Below are 22,070 nucleotides of genomic sequence, written 5' to 3'. Positions count from 1 at the left end.
GTCCGTTTATCTTGTCTGTCTACAGGCTGATTACTACAAGCCTCTGCTTATCAAATCGCCCTCCGTACTGTTAAAAACCCATAACTACTCTGTCCGCTATCTCATTCTGTAATGCCGAGTTAGGTTTTGACAGTATGGAAATAAACGTGAATTGAATTGAATTAATGTTTTATTGTTTTCGTGCATACTATTAATGCTTCATTACGTATAAAATAATAAACCACAAGGGAATCTGACTGGGTAAGTTTTGATTTAGTTTATGTTGAACAAAGAAAAGATTACTCTGACTAAAGCGGGATGCTGATAAATAACCCATACGTTGGCGGGATCCCTAATACAACTTACTAACCCCTCGGTCAGTTTCCCCTGTGGTTTATTATTTAATATCCGAAATTAAAAGTCGCACCCCCTTTAGGTGATCCCCTGGCTGCCGCTTCCAGGGTTGTACCGTAAACTTGGGTGTGAACCCTGCTACACGGCAGCTAACGGTTGTATGGCTTCTGACTGGCACCCCGAACAAAGATATTGGCAAAATATTTAGGCATACAAATGGAAAGATAATTGCTGGTAGAAATTGGTGAAAAGAAAAATGACCTACTTTTGTGATTACATCAGAGGCGGCAGACGCTAAAGAGGAGGTTTTTCTGGTCCTAGAACTATAAGTGCAAAGCGAGAAAGAGAAAGGAATGGTGTCAAAAGGTGCACGATATACCATAGAACAAGAACAGGGCACATTTTCATAAGACAACAGTGCTTGACAAACTTCTTTTAACAGGCATGTGAGTAACTATCCATATAAAACAGGAAAAGAGAAAACCGGGCAAGAAAAAAAAGGAAAAGATTATGGTCCTATACTTTTTAACACAGAAAGTAAAGTGTAAAAAAAGAGGAAAACCAAAACCAAAAAAGGAGGAAATCAGCTGAAAAGAGGAAGTCTCACATGCTTGTTCAATGAGCAAACAATGAGTTGGCAAAAGCCACAACAATGCAAACTTCATGTAACTTTGGCTGACAAACTATTTCTACTGAGCGATGCTTAGCGAGCTTTTGCGCATACAAGCTTTTTAATAACATTGGGGAATGGGTCCAATTTCATGGTTTTTCTTGAGCATTATTTTGAGCTTGGTACACTGCAAAGTGCAGAATTCCACAGAAAGCAATGGCCATGAAATTGTGAAGCAGATGGATACAATGGATTAAGTTTACTTAAGGTCAAGCAATCAGGGTAGAATTTTCATAAGGCTGTTAAGCAGAAAATACTGCTTGGCAAATGTCTTTGCTAATCAAAACTAAGTGGGGCACCAACCACACTAATGCAAACTTAATGCAAGTTTGGCTGGTAACCTGTTTCTACTCGGCAATACTTTTCAAGTTTTTGAATAAATCTGCTTGGAAAGAAAAAAAAGAGGATAAGCAAAAAAGTGGTAGCGGGAAAGGTGTGATGAAAGCAAGACGGGGCACAAGAGCAAAGGAGCACTTAGGGGGATTACAATTCAGCCATTACAGCAAGAATAGCGTGGGAAAAACATATCAGTTCCACACAGATTTTGTTTACCCAAACTGCCTTTCATGTTTTTACATATCTACCAACGATAAATACCTACCCCCAAAATTTGCAAACATTTAAAACTTCTGAATCCGGTATTATGTTTATTTTGCCCGGATTTAAAAAGGGGGGAAACAAACAAGACACCCAGTGAATGAGTATTGTTAAGCTCAACAAAAGTTATTCTTGAAACTGGCGAATGTGACCTGGATACGCCCAAAAATCCATTATCAATATCACAAGAGGGGCTAGCCGCTCGAGTGATTTGATATAGTTTACTGATTTGTTGAACTGAAATTGTGTTCAAGGGCACCTTGAGGAGGATTACGAACATTGTTAAAGCACGGGGTACAACAAATGGTCCCCATGGCACTGGTGTTACCTCACAAAATTAGAAAGCTCAAATATTATACACAGGGAAACAGGTACAAACCTAAAAACGGCATAGAAGCAAATCATTAATTTGAAGGAGATTTTAAAAATGGGTTTTCTTAAAGTTTGATAAAAGAAACCAATGACTTTGAAAATGACGTATAGTATGGAAATCTATTTCATCAAACTGCATGAGAAAAAGACAAATCACAAAATTTTCATTTGTATAATTATTTCGATACAGTATTACGTTTGCTGTAACACCATGTAATGTTGGGCGGTTCTGAAAAGAACCGTAGGTTTCAACTTGACTCAGTTTCATAGAATCACTTCGAACTAAAATATATTAAGTCTTCTTGTTCGTGTATCAGCCATCGATTTTACCAAACTCTTCCAAAACTTAATCGCAGGACTTATGACGAGTTAAACTTCGTAACCATAGACGTTCGGACGCATTGAACCCATCCTAAGTCAGGACGAGTTAGGACGAGTTACTCGTCCTAACTTAACTCGTCCTAACTCAACTCGCCCTAACTCGAGATAGGATTAATCCTAGCGTTTCGTGAAACTGGCTGCGGGTCATTCCTTATATTTGTTCTGTACAAATGTACGGGCTACGTGCCGATGCACATGATTCGGTTCCTTCAAGATCAACCCTTTTCTGATAAGCCTGCCGTCCTGAATGACCGGTCATGATGGTTTACGGTCCCCGATCACTCAGCCAGCTGATCTGATACATGATCCACTTTTCATAACTACGGTTTGGCCTCTGGTTTCTGTCTATGGGCGTGTTGGGACTATTCCCTTTTCAAAACTACGGTTTGGCCTCTGGTTTCTGTCCATGGGCGTGTTGGGACTATCCCCTTTTCAAAACTACGGCTTGTCCTCTGGTTTCTGTCCATGGGCGTGTTGTGACTACATGTATAAATGGTTAAAGGGCCCGAAACCTTCACAGATTAAAAAAAAAAGCAAGTGCCCATTTAGTATAACTAATTTTTTCTGAACAACAACATAATACGATTGTTTGCATACTTTTTTTTTTTATACAAATTTTGAAAACTTAATATAAATGCATTTAGTTCTAAAACATTTTACCATAGGAAGAAAAGACACATTAAAAAGTATATAGCAAATATCTAACAGTTTTTTTTATAACTAAAATATATAAATATGAGTCAACAAACAAAATTTAAATACAAACAACACACCACACCTACAAGTTTGTTTTGTTTCGACACACGTAGGCCTATACTTAAAAAATCACAATAACACTGAGGGAGAAACGCAGGTAACTGGGAGGTACAAAGGGACCTGATGGATTTCAGAGAGTTAAGACTAGTCTTATCTCAAGTTAGGACCAGTTATTCGTCCTAACTTAGGACTAGCCATACGTTGTTTATGTCTTAGGACTAGTCCTAAGTTAAGACTAGTCCTAACTCTTAGTGAAATCAAACCCCGGCTAGTTGTCAAGGTGGTCATACAGTCAAGTTACTTCTGCAATACGTTGCTATTTTCTCAAACTTGGATCGTAGCAGGGCAACAATTATATTTTATGATACCAAGGCATTGCAAACAAATTTTTTCAGATGTGGGCTTTATGTAGAAACAGACTAAAACAATTTTCTCTTTAATACAAGTCTTGACCCAATTCACATGACTGCATCAACCGCAAACTCCTGAAATTTCTATTTCATCATGATGACGAAAACAGTCAAGTCAAAAGCTCAAGATTAAATGGCGTTTTTTTAGTTTTTGCTTTTTTTTTTAACAAAACATTTCTGTTTTTCAGGTCAAAATGCTATAAACTTTGCAGACTTGTTATTTCGACATAATAAGTAAAGTGGTATTATATTGTAGTACATGGTCACCGTTTGGAGTGTTTAAATAAAAGGTTTTCAACATTTAGGTATTTCTTCGTTTTCCCCACAATAAATATTCCCGCCAACTTTTGGGACCCATGACGTAAACGATAAGGCCAGATTGATGATTCTACAATAATAATTGGCATAAAAAGATAGAAAAGATATGAAAAATAATCACACTGAAAACCACTGGTAAAAAAAGCGAATAAAATTTTTAAACATATGTGCCAGACCTGAAAACTCCCCGACCTTTTTATTCCTCAGGCATTATTTGTAAAAAACTTTTACATCAACCTGTAGAAGAAAAAAACAGATTCTCCAACAACATGGAGGTGCGTTTTACTTTTAGTGGTCACAATATTTATGCTCAGGAAAAAATTCAGAATACTTACACTTGAAAATAGGTATGAAAGTTAGAGCTCTGATTTTTGTTGATTTTGTAGATTTTTTACATAAAATTGCTACATAAAATTGGGGAGGTAGTACTTTCTGCTCTACCGGCCAGGCTCCGAATTGATGATACGCAAGCCTTCATTCGTATGGACTGTGAAAGGGGTAACCCTGTTTCAGCCCAAGGAGTAGGTGGCAACGGCCTCTGGACAAAAATAATTGTAGCCCACACCTTGAAGTGGCCTTCAGGCCTTGTGTGTCAGGCGACTTCCATAAAACAAAATATATAAAAAAAAAAAAAAATATACAACCAATAACTGTTAGGGTTCAATTGCCATGCATGGTTGATCACTGGCCATTGCCCGAAACCGACCATGCATAAAGCACACATGATACTTAAATTGACCGCTTACTAAACATGTCAATGTCATTGCACCACAAGAGGACACTATAAATAAAAAAAAGTAGGATTTGAAACTTTGCATGGTGGAAATACGATATAGTAACGTTTGCGGTTACACCATGTAATACAAATCTCTAAATGAGTTTGGGTTGTTCTGAAAAGGACCGTTGATTTCAACTCGACGTTTCGATCAGTTCGCTCTAATCGCCTTCTGGAGATGCAGCAGCAGAGTCCAGCTTTCTATCGAGTATGCTCAGGAAAAATTCAGAATACTTAAACTTGAAAATAGATATGAAAGTTAGAGCTCTGATTTTTGTTGATTTTTTGTTATTTTGAGGGCTCTCTTTTTGGTGTTGTGTTTTGTTGCTGTTGGTTTTATTTTAAATAACACAAAACATAAGAATCGATCCTGCGTCTGAAATCTGAGCTGGCTGGGACGAGCAACATGTTATTTTTGTTACCTGGCCAAAAGTTCTGTTGTGTTGCAATATCACTTTTTATACACTCTTTTGAATGCCAGTAGTTCTCAGGCACAATTGGTATGCCATAGGCAGTGATGCAACAAAAGGGTAAAAGGAAAAGTGATACGTCAAAACCTTTGCCTGTTGGGGATTGGTTCCGAACAGCAAAAAGCTAATCAGGCGTGCAGATTTAAAAATAGAACCCTATAAAAGCTGCTGTGAAAGTTGTACCGGAGCTCACACTGGTCTTAAACTCTCAGTATGCATGGTGCCTGCGCATGGGACAGATACTTGGCGCCTTTACAAAAATCAAAAGGTCACAAAAGTACAATCCCATGGGTTTTTTTTTACTTGTTGTTGGTTGTCTTGGTTGCTTGTTTCCATTTGTTTTATTTTATGTGCAGTATTCTACTCAAATTTGTATACTTGTTTTTTTTTTTACCCCATTTCCTTATTGTTTTGTATGCTTTAGTTCTTTGTTTGTTAATGTATGTATAAGTTTTTTATTGACGGACACTATGGAAATAAGCTTTTTCTAGCCTTGTTGTGTTATTATCCTTAACAATTTCTCAGATTCCGGCTTTTTATGCTTCTCGCTTCTGCTTATAAACAAACAAACCCCTGTAAATCAAAGTTTTCTATTTATGTTTTGGAGTTACTGTTTAATACTGTAGCGACTTCGCCATTGGTTGTATAACAAACCCAAGACATCTTCACTCCGCCAATTGATAGACAACTCTAACAAACACAAGAAATATTTCTAACAGTGTCTCAAATCATGGCTTTTGGGAAAGCTTGAAGAAATGTCATGGCCGAGTGGTTAAGATCACCGAATTCAAACTCTGGTGTTTCTGATCAGCAGAGTGTGGGTTTGAATCCTTAACCGTGACACTTGTGTCCTTAAGCAAGACACTTTACCATTGCTTCGTCCTCCGGATGGGACGTAAAGACGTTGGTCCCATGTGTTGTGTAACGCATGTAAAGGAACCCAGTGCATTTATCGAAAAGAGAAGGGGTTCCCCCCGGTGTTCCTGGCTGTGGCTGCTTAATGCGCCGTAGCACCTTGTAAACCCTTATAAGGTGCTAACTAATTGCTCTCAGAATTCATCACTGCAATAACCTATCTTTCTGAAAGTTTGTTTATACTCAGCACCTTGAGTACTTTGTCTGGTAGATACGTGCGCTATATTAGACTTTGATATTATTATATTATTATTATTTTCATTCTTGCAGGGGCTAAGCCCTAAAGCAATTTTCCTCTGGTAAAGGGGCACTTTTATTTATAAAAAAAAAAAAAAACTAGACATGATTGCATTTGTGCACAAATGCAGAGCTGTTTCGTTAATAACAGGTTAAATTTTGTCAACTGAATTTGAAATTTATTCTTTTTTTAAAGCAGTTATGACTAATCCAGGCTATTAAAAAAAAAAAAAATTTGGATTATACCATGTTCGGATAGCAATTTATTCGTTAAAGGTGCAAAAATTGAAAAAATCATAAAATATCGTGTGATGACGTCACTATGACGTCATTTCACAATTCACGAGAGCTTGCCAATATCTAACACCCTACCAAGTTTCAACATAATCGCATAATTACTTAGAGAGTTATATTAGTTCAAAAAGTGCACCTTTAAGGCCGCGTCACGTGACCCCATATGACGTCATTGATCTGAAACTTCACACATATGATGGCTGCCTGACAGTTAACGTGTGTGTAAAATTTGAAGTGATTACAAAAAACTTCACCACACACATCTTCAAAAAGTCCATTTTGACGAGTTTTCAACCTGCCGCTAGAGGGCGCCGTTGCATTTTGTGACGTCATTGGTATTTTTTTTGAACTGCCCACCCTTGCCACACACTAACATCGTTAAAAGCAACTTCATATCTTTTTCCAATTTTGAATTAGAGGGCCACTTCCGGTTTCGACCGGAAGTAGAGGTCATGTGAGGTCACGCACACGAAACAAAATGAAGACCTTATTTATCCCTCCCCAATCCCGCAAACAGAAACCTACGGTCTCTTGTGGCTGATTTGTTATAAATTTTCAAACATTTAAAATACAACACCTTTAAGATGACGTCACGTGACTTCTGATTATGTCATAATGACATCCTTGTTTCGCAATGATCATTGCACCAATACCTTTCATCCCTGAAAATTTCATTGCAATTGCTCTTTGGGAACATTGCAAATCAGCACTTATATGAAATTTTTCTGAAGATGACAAATAAAAAAAATAATAATAATAATAATAATAACTAGACATGATTGCATTTGTGCACAAATGCAGAGCTGTTTCGTTAATAACAATTTAAATTTTGTCAACTGAATTTGAAATTTATTCTTTTTTTAAAGCAGTTATGACTAATCCAGGCTATTAAAAAAAACAAATTTGGGTTATACCATGTTCGGATAGCAATTTATTCGTTAAAGGTGCAAAAATTGAAAAAATCATAAAATATCGTGTGATGACGTCACTATGACGTCATTTCACAATTCACGAGAGCTTGCCAATATCTAACAACCTACCAAGTTTCAACATAATCGCATAATTACTTAGAGAGTTATATTAGTTCAAAAAGTGCACCTTTAAGGCCGCGTCACGTGACCCCCAATGACGTCATTGATCTGAAACTTCACACATATGATGGCTGCCTGACAGTTAACATGTGTGTAAAATTTGAAGTGATTACAAAAAACTTCACCACACACATCTTCAAAAAGTCCATTTTGACGAGTTTTCAACCTGCCGCTAGAGGGCGCCGTTGCATTTTGTGACGTCATTGGTATTTTTTTTGAACTGCCCACCCTTGCCACACACTAACATCGTTAAAAGCAACTTCATATCTTTTTCCAATTTTGAATTAGAGGGCCACTTCCGGTTTCGACCGGAAATAGAGGTCATGTGAGGTCACGCACACGAAACAAAATGAAGACCTTATTTATTCCTCCCCAATCCCGCAAACAGAAACCTACGGTCTCTTGTGGCTGATTTGTTATAAATTTTCAAACATTTAAAATACAACACCTTTAAGATGACGTCACGTGACTTCTGATTATGTCATAATGACATCCTTGTTTCGCAATGATCATTGCACCAATACTTTTCATCCCTGAAAATTTCATTGCAATTGCTCTTTGGGAACATTGCAAATCAGCACTTATATGAAATTTTTCTGAAGATGACAAATAAAAAAAAAAATAATAATAATAATAAAAAAAACTTTAACAAAAACAAGAGCTGTTTCGCTGCGCTTCGCTACGAAACAGCTAATAATAATAAAAAAAACTTTAACAAAAAAAAGAGCTGTTTCGCTGCGCTTCGCTACGAAACAGCTAAAAAAAAAAAAAAAAAAAAATCAAAAGCCTACAAAAGTACAACAGAGAAAGTATCCACACAAACACAAGAATGTTTTTCAACCCAGTGAGTTGATGTCTACTTTTTGCTCTCCTATTCTTTGGAGCTGTTTTAATTATATAAAACTGTAGCTTTGTGTAGCTTTGTATACAATAACACTAATAGGTGATAAATATAATTTCTAAAGACGGTCCCATTTTTTAGAAATTTCAAAAAAAATCCGTAGCAAGTATGTCCACACAGGAAGAATAATCCCTCTGAAGATAGTAATACAACATCTGAGAAGCGTTACTGCAGTAACGCTTCTCAGATTTTAAATGTTGGGGTGTTAAAACTGATATTCATAAATACCCCAGACAGTTTCTCTACTCCTATTGGTGGAGAGCGCATCACGTGGGGGTGTTTAAACGATTGATAATGACCAGTGTTTATAACCGGCTGGCTTCCGAATGCAGGCCCGCAAGATTATCATGCGGAACGCAATTCATAGCTATTAGTAACAGCGTGTCATCTATTTCTTAGCCTCGCGTAATCTATTTCTAAGCCCCCGCGCGTACACACAACCCGTGCGCAACAGACTCATCACAAAGTTTTTGAAACAAATATTTCAAACCTCGATTTTTCAACTGTCAAAGTGTCTTTAACTGTAATTTTTTAAAGTTTTTTAACAAAAGGGCATTTATGAATGGGAGTAAAAGAGTCCACTTAAAACCTTGCAGGATCGTTGCCACGCGCTAAAGGCCTGAGCCGAACTTTATCACACGGCAATTCGACCCTTCCGGTATTAAACGGCCATGTAAGAACTCGTCGCTAACCTTTTAATCCCTTATCTTTTAACATAACCACATTAGGCCTACTTTTAAATGAAATGTTTCTCGAAATGTTTTAAACTATCGAAAGCTTCTCAGCAGAAGGCTTCTAACCAAAAGTTTGTTATGCCATTATTTTTTTAGTGATTACCAAGCTTAGCCACGTCTGCATTGGATTGACATTTAACCAAGACCAGAGGTAACCTGGCGAAACTAACACAGACAGTTGTGAAACAAACTGATTGGCTAAATATAAACACACGAGGGCGCTACGCAAGCTTTTAGGCAGGTGAAACTGGGTGGGTACCACAAATATCAGGGTGTGTAAGTGACACTTATTGCTGAAGGAGACGGCGTCCACTACACAAAGATTTTTAAAACAAGACACCACTTTAATGATGCAAGGAATGTTGGAACCCTATGATGGCTGATGTTTTATAATATGAATAACCTTGACCTTCTTATTTTGTTCAGTTTTGTTCAATGTTTTCATTCATTTTGAGTAAATTTACAATCCTCAGGGAGCTCAGGCAAAACAAAAAAATAATAACAAATGTTCTGTCACTTGCCATGAGTGTGGAATGTTACAAGCTCCCAAGACCAATTTGACACGGTAAAGTTACCTGGGTAAAATATTCTGGGCTGTTCACACTGAACTTTAAATGGTCAAGTTAGCAAAGATAAAAAAGATCCAATGCGAACAAGGCTTTAGAACAATCTTGCTGCTTCACCAAAGGTCAAACAAACTCTAACCGAAACCTAGAAATCTGATTTAAATGGGAAGAGCCTCATGCTTAGCTAAATAACAAAATTATTAACCAGTTTAATAACTAGATATTAAAGTTACTAACTTTAAGCCAGTTTATGTAAACTAGTCGTGATTCATGCAGGAGTTAGGACACACTTACCAACAGGGTACAAGGCTTTGGTTTGGGGCAAGTCTATCCTTTGTCCGAGTTCTCGTCGCTATGGTTACTGCCACCTTCGTCATCCTTAAGTACTTCAGCAGTAAGGGATTGAAGATCTGATAATATTGCACTTAAAGGCGCTGTCAGGAGAAGAATAAATATGAACAAGTAATTATTTTCCTGCTGACTTGGTATTGGCTTTGACCTTGATCCCAACAAATTAGTCTTTGCTCAGTCTCAGACATGTTTAATGTTAGTCATTATTTTTCAGCATACCAAGCCATGGGGAGGTGCAAGTGACATCAAATGCCTAGTTAAAGACACTGAGTTCTTGAGCATGATACTTAACCTTAAAGTGCTTCTCAGGTTGAATTTTCCCGAGGGAGTTCTGAGACGATTTAAGGAATGGAAAAACACTTCTAGTGACTGTGTAGCTTTTGTTCATGCGCCAGAAGCATCAAAATAGGCAGGTATGCCCACTATACACATGTCCATCAAGTGTTTTATATGTGAGCTTTCGAATAAACACTATTTTATAAATACTCTGCTTTTTCTTGAAGTCTCTTTTTGTAACTAATTGAACTTCACAGTCCTCAAGGAAACTGAAATACCTTTCCGTTTAGTTGGCTGTTCTGCCAGACTCGTTCTTGCTGAATCTCGAATGGTCTCCGTTGGTTCTGAATTCTCGTCATCACCGTCCACTCTTCGAGATACTGCCCTCTGTGTTTTAAACTGTCCAATCAGGCCTTCCTGTTTAAGTGTTGCCTGTAGTGAAGAGAAACATTGCATGAGTATTCCCGAAAGTTGTATTGATAAAACTGACAAAACAAGTTTGTCCACTGTTTTCATTTAAATGGTACAGGAAACAAATGGTAATGCTCAAAGTGCAGTATTCTCACTTGGTTTATCCCAACATATGTATAAAATAATAAATCTGTGACAATTTGGCTCAATTGGTCATCAAAGTTACAAGTGCACAAATTTGTGTGCTTTCAGATACATGAGGAAGGCCTCAGAAATGAAGTCTTTCTTAGATTCAAATATTTTAGTAAGAAATTACCTCTTTTTCTTTTTAAACTGTGACCAGAGGGAGTCATTTCTAGCAATATTTTATACTATCAGCTGCTCTCCATCAAATCCCGCTCTAATCGTAAGGGCTTTGTGTTAACCTAAAGTAACTTCAAGATTACCTGGTCAGTTTCCCCTAAGATTTTTTCACTTGAAAACTAAAAATTAATATCTGAGAGAAAACTTTAAAAAAATATGATAATAAGTAAAATAGTGTTTTCTCTACCATGAGTAGATTTCGGTCTTTCTCTGCCCCTCTGAGCTGAGATCTTAACCTCTCTATCTCCAATCGAAGTTCCTCTTCTTGAGTTTTCAAGATCTCGGCTGATCTCTCCCTCTCCCGCACAACCTGCCTCTCAAGATGTCTCAGGGAAACAACTAAAGAAAGATGAACGCAAGGAGGAAAAGAACAAAATTATAAGCAAGTTATATTCTTTAGACCCAGTGCAAAACTAATCATCTATTAAAGCCATTATACACTTTCGGTACAGAAAAAAAAAAAGGTTCACAGATTTACAAATAATTTACAGGGTTTACAGAAGGTATTAAATGGTGAAGGACTTCTCTCGAAGGATTATTCCATGAAATGCTTTACTTTTTGAGAAAACATTAAAACAATATCAATTCTCGATAGCGAGAATTACGGATTTATTTTAAACACATGTCATGACATGGCGAAACGTGCGGAAACAAGAGTGGGTTTTCCCGTTATTTTCTCCCGACTCCGATGACCGATTGAGCCTAAATTTTCACAGGTTTGTTATTTTATATATATAAGTTGTGATACACTAAGTGTGGGACTTGGACAATACTGTTTACCGAAAGTGTATAATGGCTTTAAATTATTGCGATACCTGCAGCTAACACATAGGATTTGAACTGCCTCGAGCCATTAGGATAGCTCTGTGGGGTAGTGGTAAGACATCTGCTCTAGCAATGCAAAGGTGGTGAGTTGGAATCCCACCCGAGAGATTTGCCTGTGGATTTTTGTACACAGAACTCGTACTGCATTTTGTTTTGCTAAGCAGACTGCTAAGCACTATTCTGGGCTTGATTTTGGGTAGAAAATCGTCAAGACCACAAAGCTTCTACCTCAAGGTACCAGGCACAAGTTGTTTTTGTGACATGGTAGTTTGGTTGAATAACTTATTCTGATTAGCATAGTTTTGTTGTGCTTAGCTACTTTTTGTGCTTCAGCAGCTCTATTAAGTTATGCCCAGAGATTGTTTATACAAAATCAAAATGAAAACAAACTATTAACTATATTGTTTAACCCTTTCATAAACAACCACTGGAAGGCAAGCCCACATTATTTGACCAATCAAGCGTGAAGTACACATTCTCACACAACATAAATGTGTTTGAAGTTGGATTTTAAAAACCTTTTATTTAAATTATTAGCAGTAATACAAATTGTATTAAATATTGAATTTCATTTCATGTATTTACAAACATGATTTAAATCACGCAATAAATGTCAATAACCTTGAATCTTTGTGATGTAAACCCACACACTTTTTTTCGCATACAATCTTATGACACTCTGAAGGTGTTTGGCATTTTGGAACTTTCCACTCCAATTTGAAGTGATTGCGTAGGAAACAAACCCCGTTTTATTTTACAGTCTTTCGCAATATCTGATCTTTTTCTTTCCAATGATGGCAAGAGTGGGTATAGAACATGGACAAAACTACAGCTTTTTAACAAATGTCCTTGATCCGTTTTTTTTGTGTTATCTTGGGCGTTTAAAGTCGCCATTGGGGCTCTAGCAAGGTTATGGGAAATGGTACATGGTCGACTAAAGCAACCATTGTGGCTGACAGGGTTAAACAAACACTATTCAGAGAGAGTTTATCTAAAATAATTGTCTATAGAAGTAAAAGTTGATACAGACTCAAAGTCAACATTTTAACACAACTATAAAACATAAAAACTTCTAAGTCAACATTTCAACACAACTGAAAAACACTAAACTGCAGAACTTCTCTGCATTCGCAGGAAGTATGTTCCGGGCTTAAGCGTTAACGTACCTGCTTTGGCTTGTTCCCGTCTTGCATTGTTGACTTTGTGCTCCATCTCCAACAGCTGATCTGTCAGTTGTGACTCCCTAGCAGCCATCTTCTCAGCAGACGCTGTTGGGATTTCAAATTTGTTAAATGGAATATTAACACTACAAGACAGTTCAAATTCTTGTGACTTGGTCATTCTTATGGATCAAAACTTGGATTTGAGATAGCAGTTATTTATAGAATGCGCATGCTATGCTGAATGCTATGAAAACCACTGTTGGACAGCAGTACCTTTTCCTTCTTTAAAATTTTATATAAAAATTAGTCTTCAATTTACTCACTTCATTTTAGCGCCTTGAAATGGTACTAGCACTGAGAAATGCACAGTGTGACAGGGGAACTCATTTTTCTGCCAGTGGCCTAAATTCATTCACATGTAACCTTGTCATACCTCTATCAGTGGTCAGTTGTAGTTTAGCCAGCTCCATCTTTAATTTACTCGCTGACTTAGTTGATTCTTGGCACTCTGTTTCAGCTCTGTCCAGTTTAGTGGATATGCTCTCCAAACTCTTAAAACAAAAAACATGCAAGTAGTTCACACATGACAACATTTGATGATGTTATACAACAGAAAACCAATTATAGCAATCACCTTTTTAATTTTGGTAATATTTTCAAGAGGGTTGCAAACTAATTGAAACCATTCCACTGCAGAAGTTGTGTATGTGGGTGCAATTGTGCATACGAGTAAAAATGTGTACCGTGTAGTATGCATTCACCACACAGTTGCAGGCAGGCACAGTTAATGTATCATTCAAAACCATGTTATTGAATGGTCAGACAGTAGGAGGGTTGACTGTGTACTCTGTGAAGATGCAATCACCATGTGATAGCATATTGCGGGCTGGCATAGTTTATTTATTATTTCAAGCCACACTGGATGCTATCAAATGGTCAGACAGTAGGAGGGTTGACTGTGTACTATGTGAAGATACACTCACCACATGATATCATATTGCAGGCTTGCATAGCTTATCTATCATCTAAAAGTCAAAACCACAGTAACTAATATTAAAAGGTCACTCAGTAGGAGGGTTAATAGTAAACAGACTTACCTTTGATTGTTGTTGAACCTGAAGTTGTAACTCCTGAATCATTGAGGCATCTTGCTCTTGTCTGGATTCAACTGTGAAATATGGAAATAAAACAACAATAATTTACTCAATTCCAAATGATTACTCGTTTAATCTAAAAACTAGTCTGTGTGCAGTATCATTGGCTTAGTGCTGCAAGAGCCTGTTATTTGCAATTTCATATTTATGTTATTTAAATAGTCCATTTGGCTGAGTCTGAGTCCGAGTCCAAGTGATTTACATCTTAATAAGAGTCTATAGCCCGGTTCATATTTCCTGTAATTGCAAATGCGATACAATTTTTGTTGTCCCAGCTCCATTTTCGCAGATGTTGAGCACAGTTCAACTCTTCCGAGTTATTTGTTGCGGATTTGTGACGCCTACGCATGCCATTCGCAGAAAGTATGAACAGGGTTTTAGTCTCAGTTATCCAAAAATGTGACTCGAGTACGAGTCTTGAGTCAATCACACAACAAACTGGTTTTTACATTTGGACTTGATGGTGTCATACTGCTGCTGCATGGTCTCTGTGTCTTGTTTAATTCGGGTGGCTAGGGCGTCACGCTCGTGTGTTACTCGCTGTAACTCCATGGCAAGCTCCTGGTACGTCAACCTGGTAAACGAGGAGAAAAGATTGAATATTGAGTTGTTACACCACCTGTCCTTTACAGATTCACCATAACTCATAGATATCAGTTCATGAACTGTACATAACACTGCAAACCTAACTCAGGTCTACAACGCAAAGTTTGGAATGCTAATGGGCAGTCAGGTTGGCTCAGTGGTTTCTGTCCCTGCCTTTCACCTCTGTGGACCCTGGTTCGATTCCCAGACAGGAGAATTGCATGTGGATTGGGTTTTTCAGTTCTTCCCACCCGACTGCATTGGTTTTCCCTACAAGGGTTTTCCTCCCATGTTTAAAACTGAAATTTCTTCATTTGTCTTCTTTGCAACAAGATAAAGTTGGTGAGAAGTGTCCATTGGGAAGCTTTGCCAACTCTATAATTCATATTCAGATTCAGATACTTATCTTTCATTTTAGTTAATTTCGAAACACTTTTCATTTGTATCTCAGATTTGTCTAGATACATACCGATTGCTCTCACTGTCTTTATCTCCCTCATCAATCTTATTTCCAACAGTCTGCTCTGGCTGATTTACTAACTTGTCCTCCTCTCCAAGTCGCCTTATTGCATCTTTTCTAGCAAGTAACCCTAAAACATTGACATTGAATATCTGATATTAAACTTCGAGAAGTGGCAGCGAAAAGTGACAACATTTTCCCTTTTCTGAGAGTCCTTGGTTTCACAACCAGAATTAATAAATGAAAATTAAATGAAGTATTATTTCACTAAAATGCTCTTTCTCTGTGTTTTTAGAAATAGACATCAACAACAAAGGAATACAAATTTAACAGACAGCCCAGCACGGCAGAAAGACAGACAGATAGACAAACAACCAACCAGCAAAACAAAAACAAAAACTAAAAATTACAACTTCTATTTTCCTTTGTCCTTGGTTTCACAACCACAATCTGGTGAATGAAAATATAAAATGAAGTATTAATTTCAAATGCTCCATCTCTGTGTGGATATTCACCTTTTAAAATATTGATGCGACCGACAGCGAAACTGACGCGATGATCGAAGGAGGCAAGTTTGGCTGATGCAGTGTTTATTTTCTCTTCATGTCCATTATGGTACACCTGAAAACTGTTACAACGACAAAATATGATTTATTAAAATATTAATAGTAACAATTATACAGCGTTTTCCACGAGGGTTTCAAAGTGCTAAAACATTGTCTGAAAAGATGTTTTTTTAACAGAGTCTTGAATGAGCTGATTGAGGATGAGTCACAGATGTGAAGAGGGAGCTTGTTCCAGCAAGTTGGTGCAGCTACCTGAGAATGCTCTTTCACCATAGCAGGCTTTCATGCGATATTGGGTGTTGGGGGCTGACCAGAGACGGATTTGAACCAATGTCCTCCGTGTCAATGCTCTACCATTTGAGCTATCTAGCCCTATGTTGGCAGTCTCCCTATTTTGTCAATATCTAATTCGGAGGTGCCAGTCAGAAGCCACACAACTGTCGACTACCGTGTAGTGGTTACTCAATTTATATTTATATTTATTTGGGGGGGAAACTGGGGATGACTGTATATTGAGTTGCTATACCTTTGTAGTAGGGATGCTAGTCTAGGCACTGCCTCCTCATATCCATTGAGTTTGGAATCAAGTAACTCAGCCACCTGTTGAACTGACATCAATTCCTCTTGAAGACTCTGAAAAAAAAGAAACATGTACTAAGATGAGATATCCGAGAGACTTACTCCATTTTGAAAAAGCAGGGCCCAATTTCATGGCTTTGCTTACTGTCAGCAGAAAATCGGCACTTACGGGAGCAGGGAATTCCGCGTTTACATTAAGCGTATTTCACAGGTTAGCAGGTAATACCATCTCTTTGAAAACAAATGAAGATATTTTAGTGAAAATATTAATGTGAGTTTATCAACAACTAACTCACCTGAAATTCTCCCCTCTCCAGCTGAAGCTGTGCATCCCTATCAGCAATGGTATGTTCCAACAACTGGCATTTATTCCGCAGACTGACGATATTTTCGTCCAAATCAGCAACCTGAGTAGTCAAGAAACATTGAAATGGAGATTAAGGTCAGGCCAAAATTGGCGGCTTTGGGAGTGGTCAGATTGCTGAGAAGTCCTGAGCTGCTTAAGCAAAAAGTATTGCTGAAAAATGTTCTGCTAAGTAGACATTCGCAGTTTTGACGGTATCCTTAGTCCAGTAAGCTGAATTTTGTTGTACTAAGCTAGTTTTATTTGCCAATATTCCTGTCGTGCCAGACTATAAATTAATTTTTACTGTATGAATACACACCTGCCATTTATGATTCCTTGTGATGGTCTCTTCAACTATATCTTGGGATTTCAGTTGAACTAAAAGCTCAAATACTTTCTCTCGCCACCTGTCACCATAAAGGGGGAAAGCAATGAGTGGAAGTAAAAATGGACATCACAAAGATGAGTTGGTTTTTATGTTAAGATTCTTTATAAAATGTTATTTCCATACATTCTTGAATATAGTTTACTAGCCTCTCAGAACTATTCCAGAATATTTAAATAGCTTTATTATCATTTAAAATGCAAGGGAGATGACAAACTGAATTTTCCAGTGGGTAGAGTCCTCGTTTGAGTGGGGAAAAATTACAAATAAGCAACCATCTGATTATATAAACCAAGTATATTTACCTTGTTAAAAGAATCTGCAGCTTCTTCCCATTGTCTACACTTTCACCTTTGACCTGAAGAAAGGAAAGGGTCACTTTTGTAACGCTATAAATCATATTGGAATTGAACAAAGACAAAATTGACTAGAGCGGGATTAAGTCAGCTCTTAGTTGCTCTTACTAAGTAAGTTCTATGCTTATATATATTTTGAGTAACTATCAACTGTGTCTAGTGCCTTTAAATTAAAAGGGAAACCTTAGTAATTTCATGTTGTGTGCCAGAGTTAAGACATTGTTGCACCGAAGCAAACATCGATCTCCTTACCCTTGATAATTCAGACTCCTGTATGGTGAGGATCTCAGTGGCTGAAGAAAGTCGGACATTCAGCAGCTGAACAGCAGACCTCTGGTTCAGAACATCCCTCTCAAGTTCCTGGTATGAGATTACGTTCAGACAATAATAATAACTATTGCTTTTATTATTACTACAATGTTCAGACAATCAAAGTGCAAGACAAGAAAAAGAGAGAAAACTATGATACTTCAAGGAGGCAATGAAGGTGATTGCCTCCATGCCCCATGGTCATTGCCTTGGTGCCCTTGAAATGCTCCGGTAAAACTCTTACAATTTCCTCATAGGGTACCCATTACTATACATGGTTTTTTTTATTGGCCATAGTAAACTTGAAGTTGGATTCTACTTACTTTGATCTTCTTGCGTTGTTTGTCAATCTCTAGTTGCCATTTTGAGGTGGTCCGACTGGTGCTCTGAGTGTCTCCAATGTACGTCTTTAGTTGACTCAGCTGTATCTGCAAGGATGCAATGGTGGAATTCTTCTCCCTGTTTGGACATAACATCATAAAGTTTTAGGGTGAGCACCAATTTGAGCTATCAGGCTGGTGTAGTGGTATCTCGCCTTGCCTTTCGCCTCTGGGAACCCAGTGCGAACCCACCTTGGGCAAATGGATTGGTTTTTATTCCAGATCTTTCCACTTCCAATGTGAAGGGATTGCATAAGAGTAACCTTAATTTTACCATTATTGAAAAGATCCAATCTTCCTCTTTCCAATGATGGTATGCTGGGTATGGCGGGTAAACATGGACAAAACTACAGCTTTACTATGGTCTTTGCGCTCAGACTTAAAGGGAAGGTACACGTTTGGTAATTACTCAAAACAAATATTAATTAAAAACTGACTGCGCCTTGAACACCCAGCAGGGTGGATTTATGCGCATTACAAGTCTTATTATTATTATTATTGGTAATGAGCATTGGAGAGCTGTTGATAGTATGAAACATTGTGAGAATCGGCTCCCTCTGAAGTAGCATAGATTTTGAGAAAGAGGTAATTTGTCACTAAAATAATAACAGACTTCTAGCTAGAAGTCTTTTATTCTTATCTGAAAGCACACAAATTCGTCCAACAAGGGTGGGTTTTTTTTCCATCATTTTCTCGCAACTTTGATGACCAATTGAGCCCAAATTTTCACAGGCTTGTTATTTTATGGTTATGATGGGATACTCCAAGTGAGAAGACTGGTCTTTGACAATTACCAAATGTGTACCCTCCCTTTAAACTGATCAGAAAATTTGGATCTGAGTAATCTCTTTTTTTCAGTGATACTTACAGGTTACTAGTCTTGAGATCAGCCGCTATTTGATCTCTCTCATCCTCACTAGTCTGCAACCGCTCTTTCAGCTGACTAGTCTCCTTCTCAAGCCGTGATCGTGTTCTACTTAGTTCCTCCCCCAGTCTCTCAATCTTGTCCTGCCTCTCACCAGTCTCTGCTTCGTACTTTGTTTTCATCACAGTTATCTGGTATAATGAAAATATTCTTGAGTAAGAAAGGAATCTTACACTAAAAGAGGCAGGCCTGATACATGTACTTCTTGAAGGCAACAAGGCGATTAGCTACATGCCCCCTAGTTTATTGCCTTGGTGCCCTTGACATGCTCCAGTAGAAATTTACAACAACATTTCTCTACTATTCAATTATACAGGGTCTCGGCCAAAGACACGAGCGGGTTAGAGAATGAATTTATAAGGAGCGCCATTTACCTGCATCCTATGCTCCTCTTCTTGGCACTTATTGGTCATCGCTAACGACGTAGTCTCCGTCATGTATTTAACTTCTGCCTTCCTTAGTCTCTCCTCAAGTTCCCTGACCTCCGACTCTCTCTGTGACCTCAAGGTCATGACCTCTGACTTGACCTGAGCGAGCTCGGTGGCCTGCTTGCTTAGAATGTCTGCAGTGTGCTCCAGGTGATGGTAGTGGTGAGGCGACATGGTTGATGAGACGGTTTCAATCACTCTTGGTTGAACGTTGCAGGACTGAATAAAATTGGTCCACAAATGTACAAATTTAAAACCTCTTAGTTGCAACTTTGGAAAACCTAAAATATCACCTCTGCTTTGAAGGCAATCAATGGGAGACTTTTCAGCTGCTGAAAAAAACCTTCTCTTTTAACGCCCCTAAACTTTGGAACTACTGTATGCCCACTCAATTTGCAATGAAGGTTTCTGAGAGGACACAATATTTTAAAATAAAATTTCACAAGTTTAACAAGCATTAGCACTTCCGTAAGGGTAAACCAATCTAAAACTTACATGCACTTGTCCACGATGAGCATCCACAGTGGAGTCTTCACGTGGTTTTGTCCTGCTGCAAAAAATAGTTGGAAACATTGTGCACAAATTTTGTCGAAGGGGTGGGGGAAATGTTGCCGACATTGGTGTTTGGCATTTTAAATACAGAGTAGGGCTGGACAATTTGCATGGTGAGAGAAAATTTTTTATTTAGGCATAAAAAAACATGTGAACAAGCAATTTTAAAAGGCAAAACATTTGGACAGCACTTTTTTTGGCACACACTAAATGCTAATATTGTGTAGCAGATGATGTTTTGGTAACATTAACAACTGATACACTTCGTGCAGCATTTTGCTCTGCTGGACAAGAACAACTTGTTCACTGATAGTCTCTCTATAAGGTTGAAGTTGTGCAAAAAATATTAAATAAGCGGATGTTTCGACCCTAGGAGAGACTTTATTGAAAATGCTATTTAGTTGTATTGTGAAATTTACGTGAATGAAGCTTTACTTTGAACTTATTCAGGTTAACTTCTTGACAGACTTTTATAATTTGCATAAGGGGTGTATGATTTTGTACGTAATAGAGCAGCCGTCGATTTCACCAAACTCTTCCTAACTTAGGATTAATCTTAGGACTTAGGATGGGTTCAGTTCCGTATCAAAATACGTAGGGCATTGAACTCATCCCAAGATAGGATGGGTTACTCGTCCTAACTCGAGATAGGATTGATTCTAGCGTTTTGTGAAATCGGCTGCAGACCACTCAACTACAGTTCGACTGAACATTACCAAATACAATACACCAAGCTCTTCGAAATATTGTCTTACCGCAGCTGCAGTTGTTTATTTTCTTCTTGTAGTTCATTGATTTTGCCTTTTGCTTTAGCCAAGGCCTTCCATGGATCTGCCGACGCCTGCTTGAACTCAAAGGAAGATGGAGGTCGAAGCTGGGATCCATCGGATGCTGGAGGATAAAAAATCAAGTAATTTAAATACAGTTCTAATTCTTTTGACAAATGTCGCAAACTCCACTGTGTGGCTTTGGACTTTTTTGTTTTAATAAAGGGCAACATTAAGCGCTTCAGCTCAGCGGCATAGCTAGGACTTTTCAATGTGGGGCGTGGGGTGGGGGGGGGCATTTCTCTAGTCTAAGCTATGACTTTTAAGAGGGCCGGGGGGGGGGGGGGGTGGATTTGTGAATGCTTGATATTTTGAAAGGAATATGCTGCAGTGCAGGTGGCTGCGGTAGCAATCCCGATGGCGATAGTGTACTGTGGGGGGGGGTACAATTCTTTTTGGGGCGGGGGGGGGGGGGGGGTTTTGGGGGACACGCCACCAATGCAATAGATAGCATGTCACTCTGGAAAAATTTCCGTATCCTGGATCCTGCCAACCCCTTTTTAATCACTTAACTTTTTATTTTACAAAAAGGAATATTTTATATTTAGATATTAAACTAGAGTTAGTTAGTTTGGCACAATTTTATTTCATAAGTAATGACAAAGTTGTCGCAGGAAACGGAATTTCTTCCCAAATGAGATATTCCTTTTTGTAAAAATTTGTGAAAAAGTGGTGGCAGGAGTTTCCAGAAAAAAAGTTTTTTTTTTTTATGGACGGAGAAGTTCATGTCGACCGTTCACCGTTTAACCAGGAATGCAAAGAGCAATTAATTGACAAACAAGTTTGTACGGATTATTATAATATTATTAATTAAACTGCCGATAACTTAAACAAAGGCACAAACCTTTAGCTTTCTTGCCGACAACCGGCTGTGAAAAATGTGATGGTGGATTTAAGTTCGCCGCCATGATTGTTCTCATGTCACGGCTTTGTGAAGTCCGCCCTCTATGGCTAGCTGAAGAAAAAATCGCCAACTTGACTCGTGCGCGTGGTCTCCCGTTCCAGTCGC

General features: G+C 38.1%; 1 protein-coding gene across 3 annotated transcripts; it reads right to left on the bottom strand.

Moving 5' to 3' along the window:
* Positions 1-563: 563 nt before the first annotated feature.
* On the bottom strand, positions 564-21,975 carry LOC139948471 (coiled-coil alpha-helical rod protein 1-like). 3 transcript variants are annotated; one of them, XM_071946622.1, is made up of 21 exons: positions 21,906-21,975; positions 20,990-21,125; positions 20,178-20,232; positions 19,629-19,901; positions 19,198-19,385; positions 18,273-18,408; positions 17,893-18,000; positions 17,590-17,642; positions 17,219-17,306; positions 16,850-16,960; positions 16,501-16,607; positions 15,924-16,036; positions 15,418-15,538; positions 14,813-14,937; positions 14,307-14,377; positions 13,643-13,760; positions 13,213-13,314; positions 11,409-11,560; positions 10,726-10,879; positions 10,115-10,254; positions 564-656 (listed from the first exon to the last, which is right to left on the bottom strand). In XM_071946622.1, exons 1-20 carry the CDS (start codon positions 21,967-21,969, stop codon positions 10,148-10,150), a joined length of 2,382 nt encoding a protein of 793 aa, XP_071802723.1. In that variant the 5' UTR covers positions 21,970-21,975; the 3' UTR covers positions 564-656; positions 10,115-10,147. The 3 variants fall into 3 exon arrangements, with proteins under 3 accessions (XP_071802723.1, XP_071802722.1, XP_071802724.1); XM_071946621.1 differs by lacking the exon at positions 564-656 and having other exon boundaries at positions 8,482-10,254; XM_071946623.1 differs by lacking the exon at positions 564-656 and having other exon boundaries at positions 8,482-10,254; positions 20,178-20,229.
* Between the last annotated feature and the right edge of the window lie 95 nt (positions 21,976-22,070).

Source organism: Asterias amurensis, chromosome 15 (genome assembly GCF_032118995.1).
Source record: "Asterias amurensis chromosome 15, ASM3211899v1".
NCBI classification, from domain to species: domain Eukaryota; kingdom Metazoa; phylum Echinodermata; class Asteroidea; order Forcipulatida; family Asteriidae; genus Asterias; species Asterias amurensis.
This window is presented reverse-complemented; position numbering and strand designations above follow the sequence as displayed.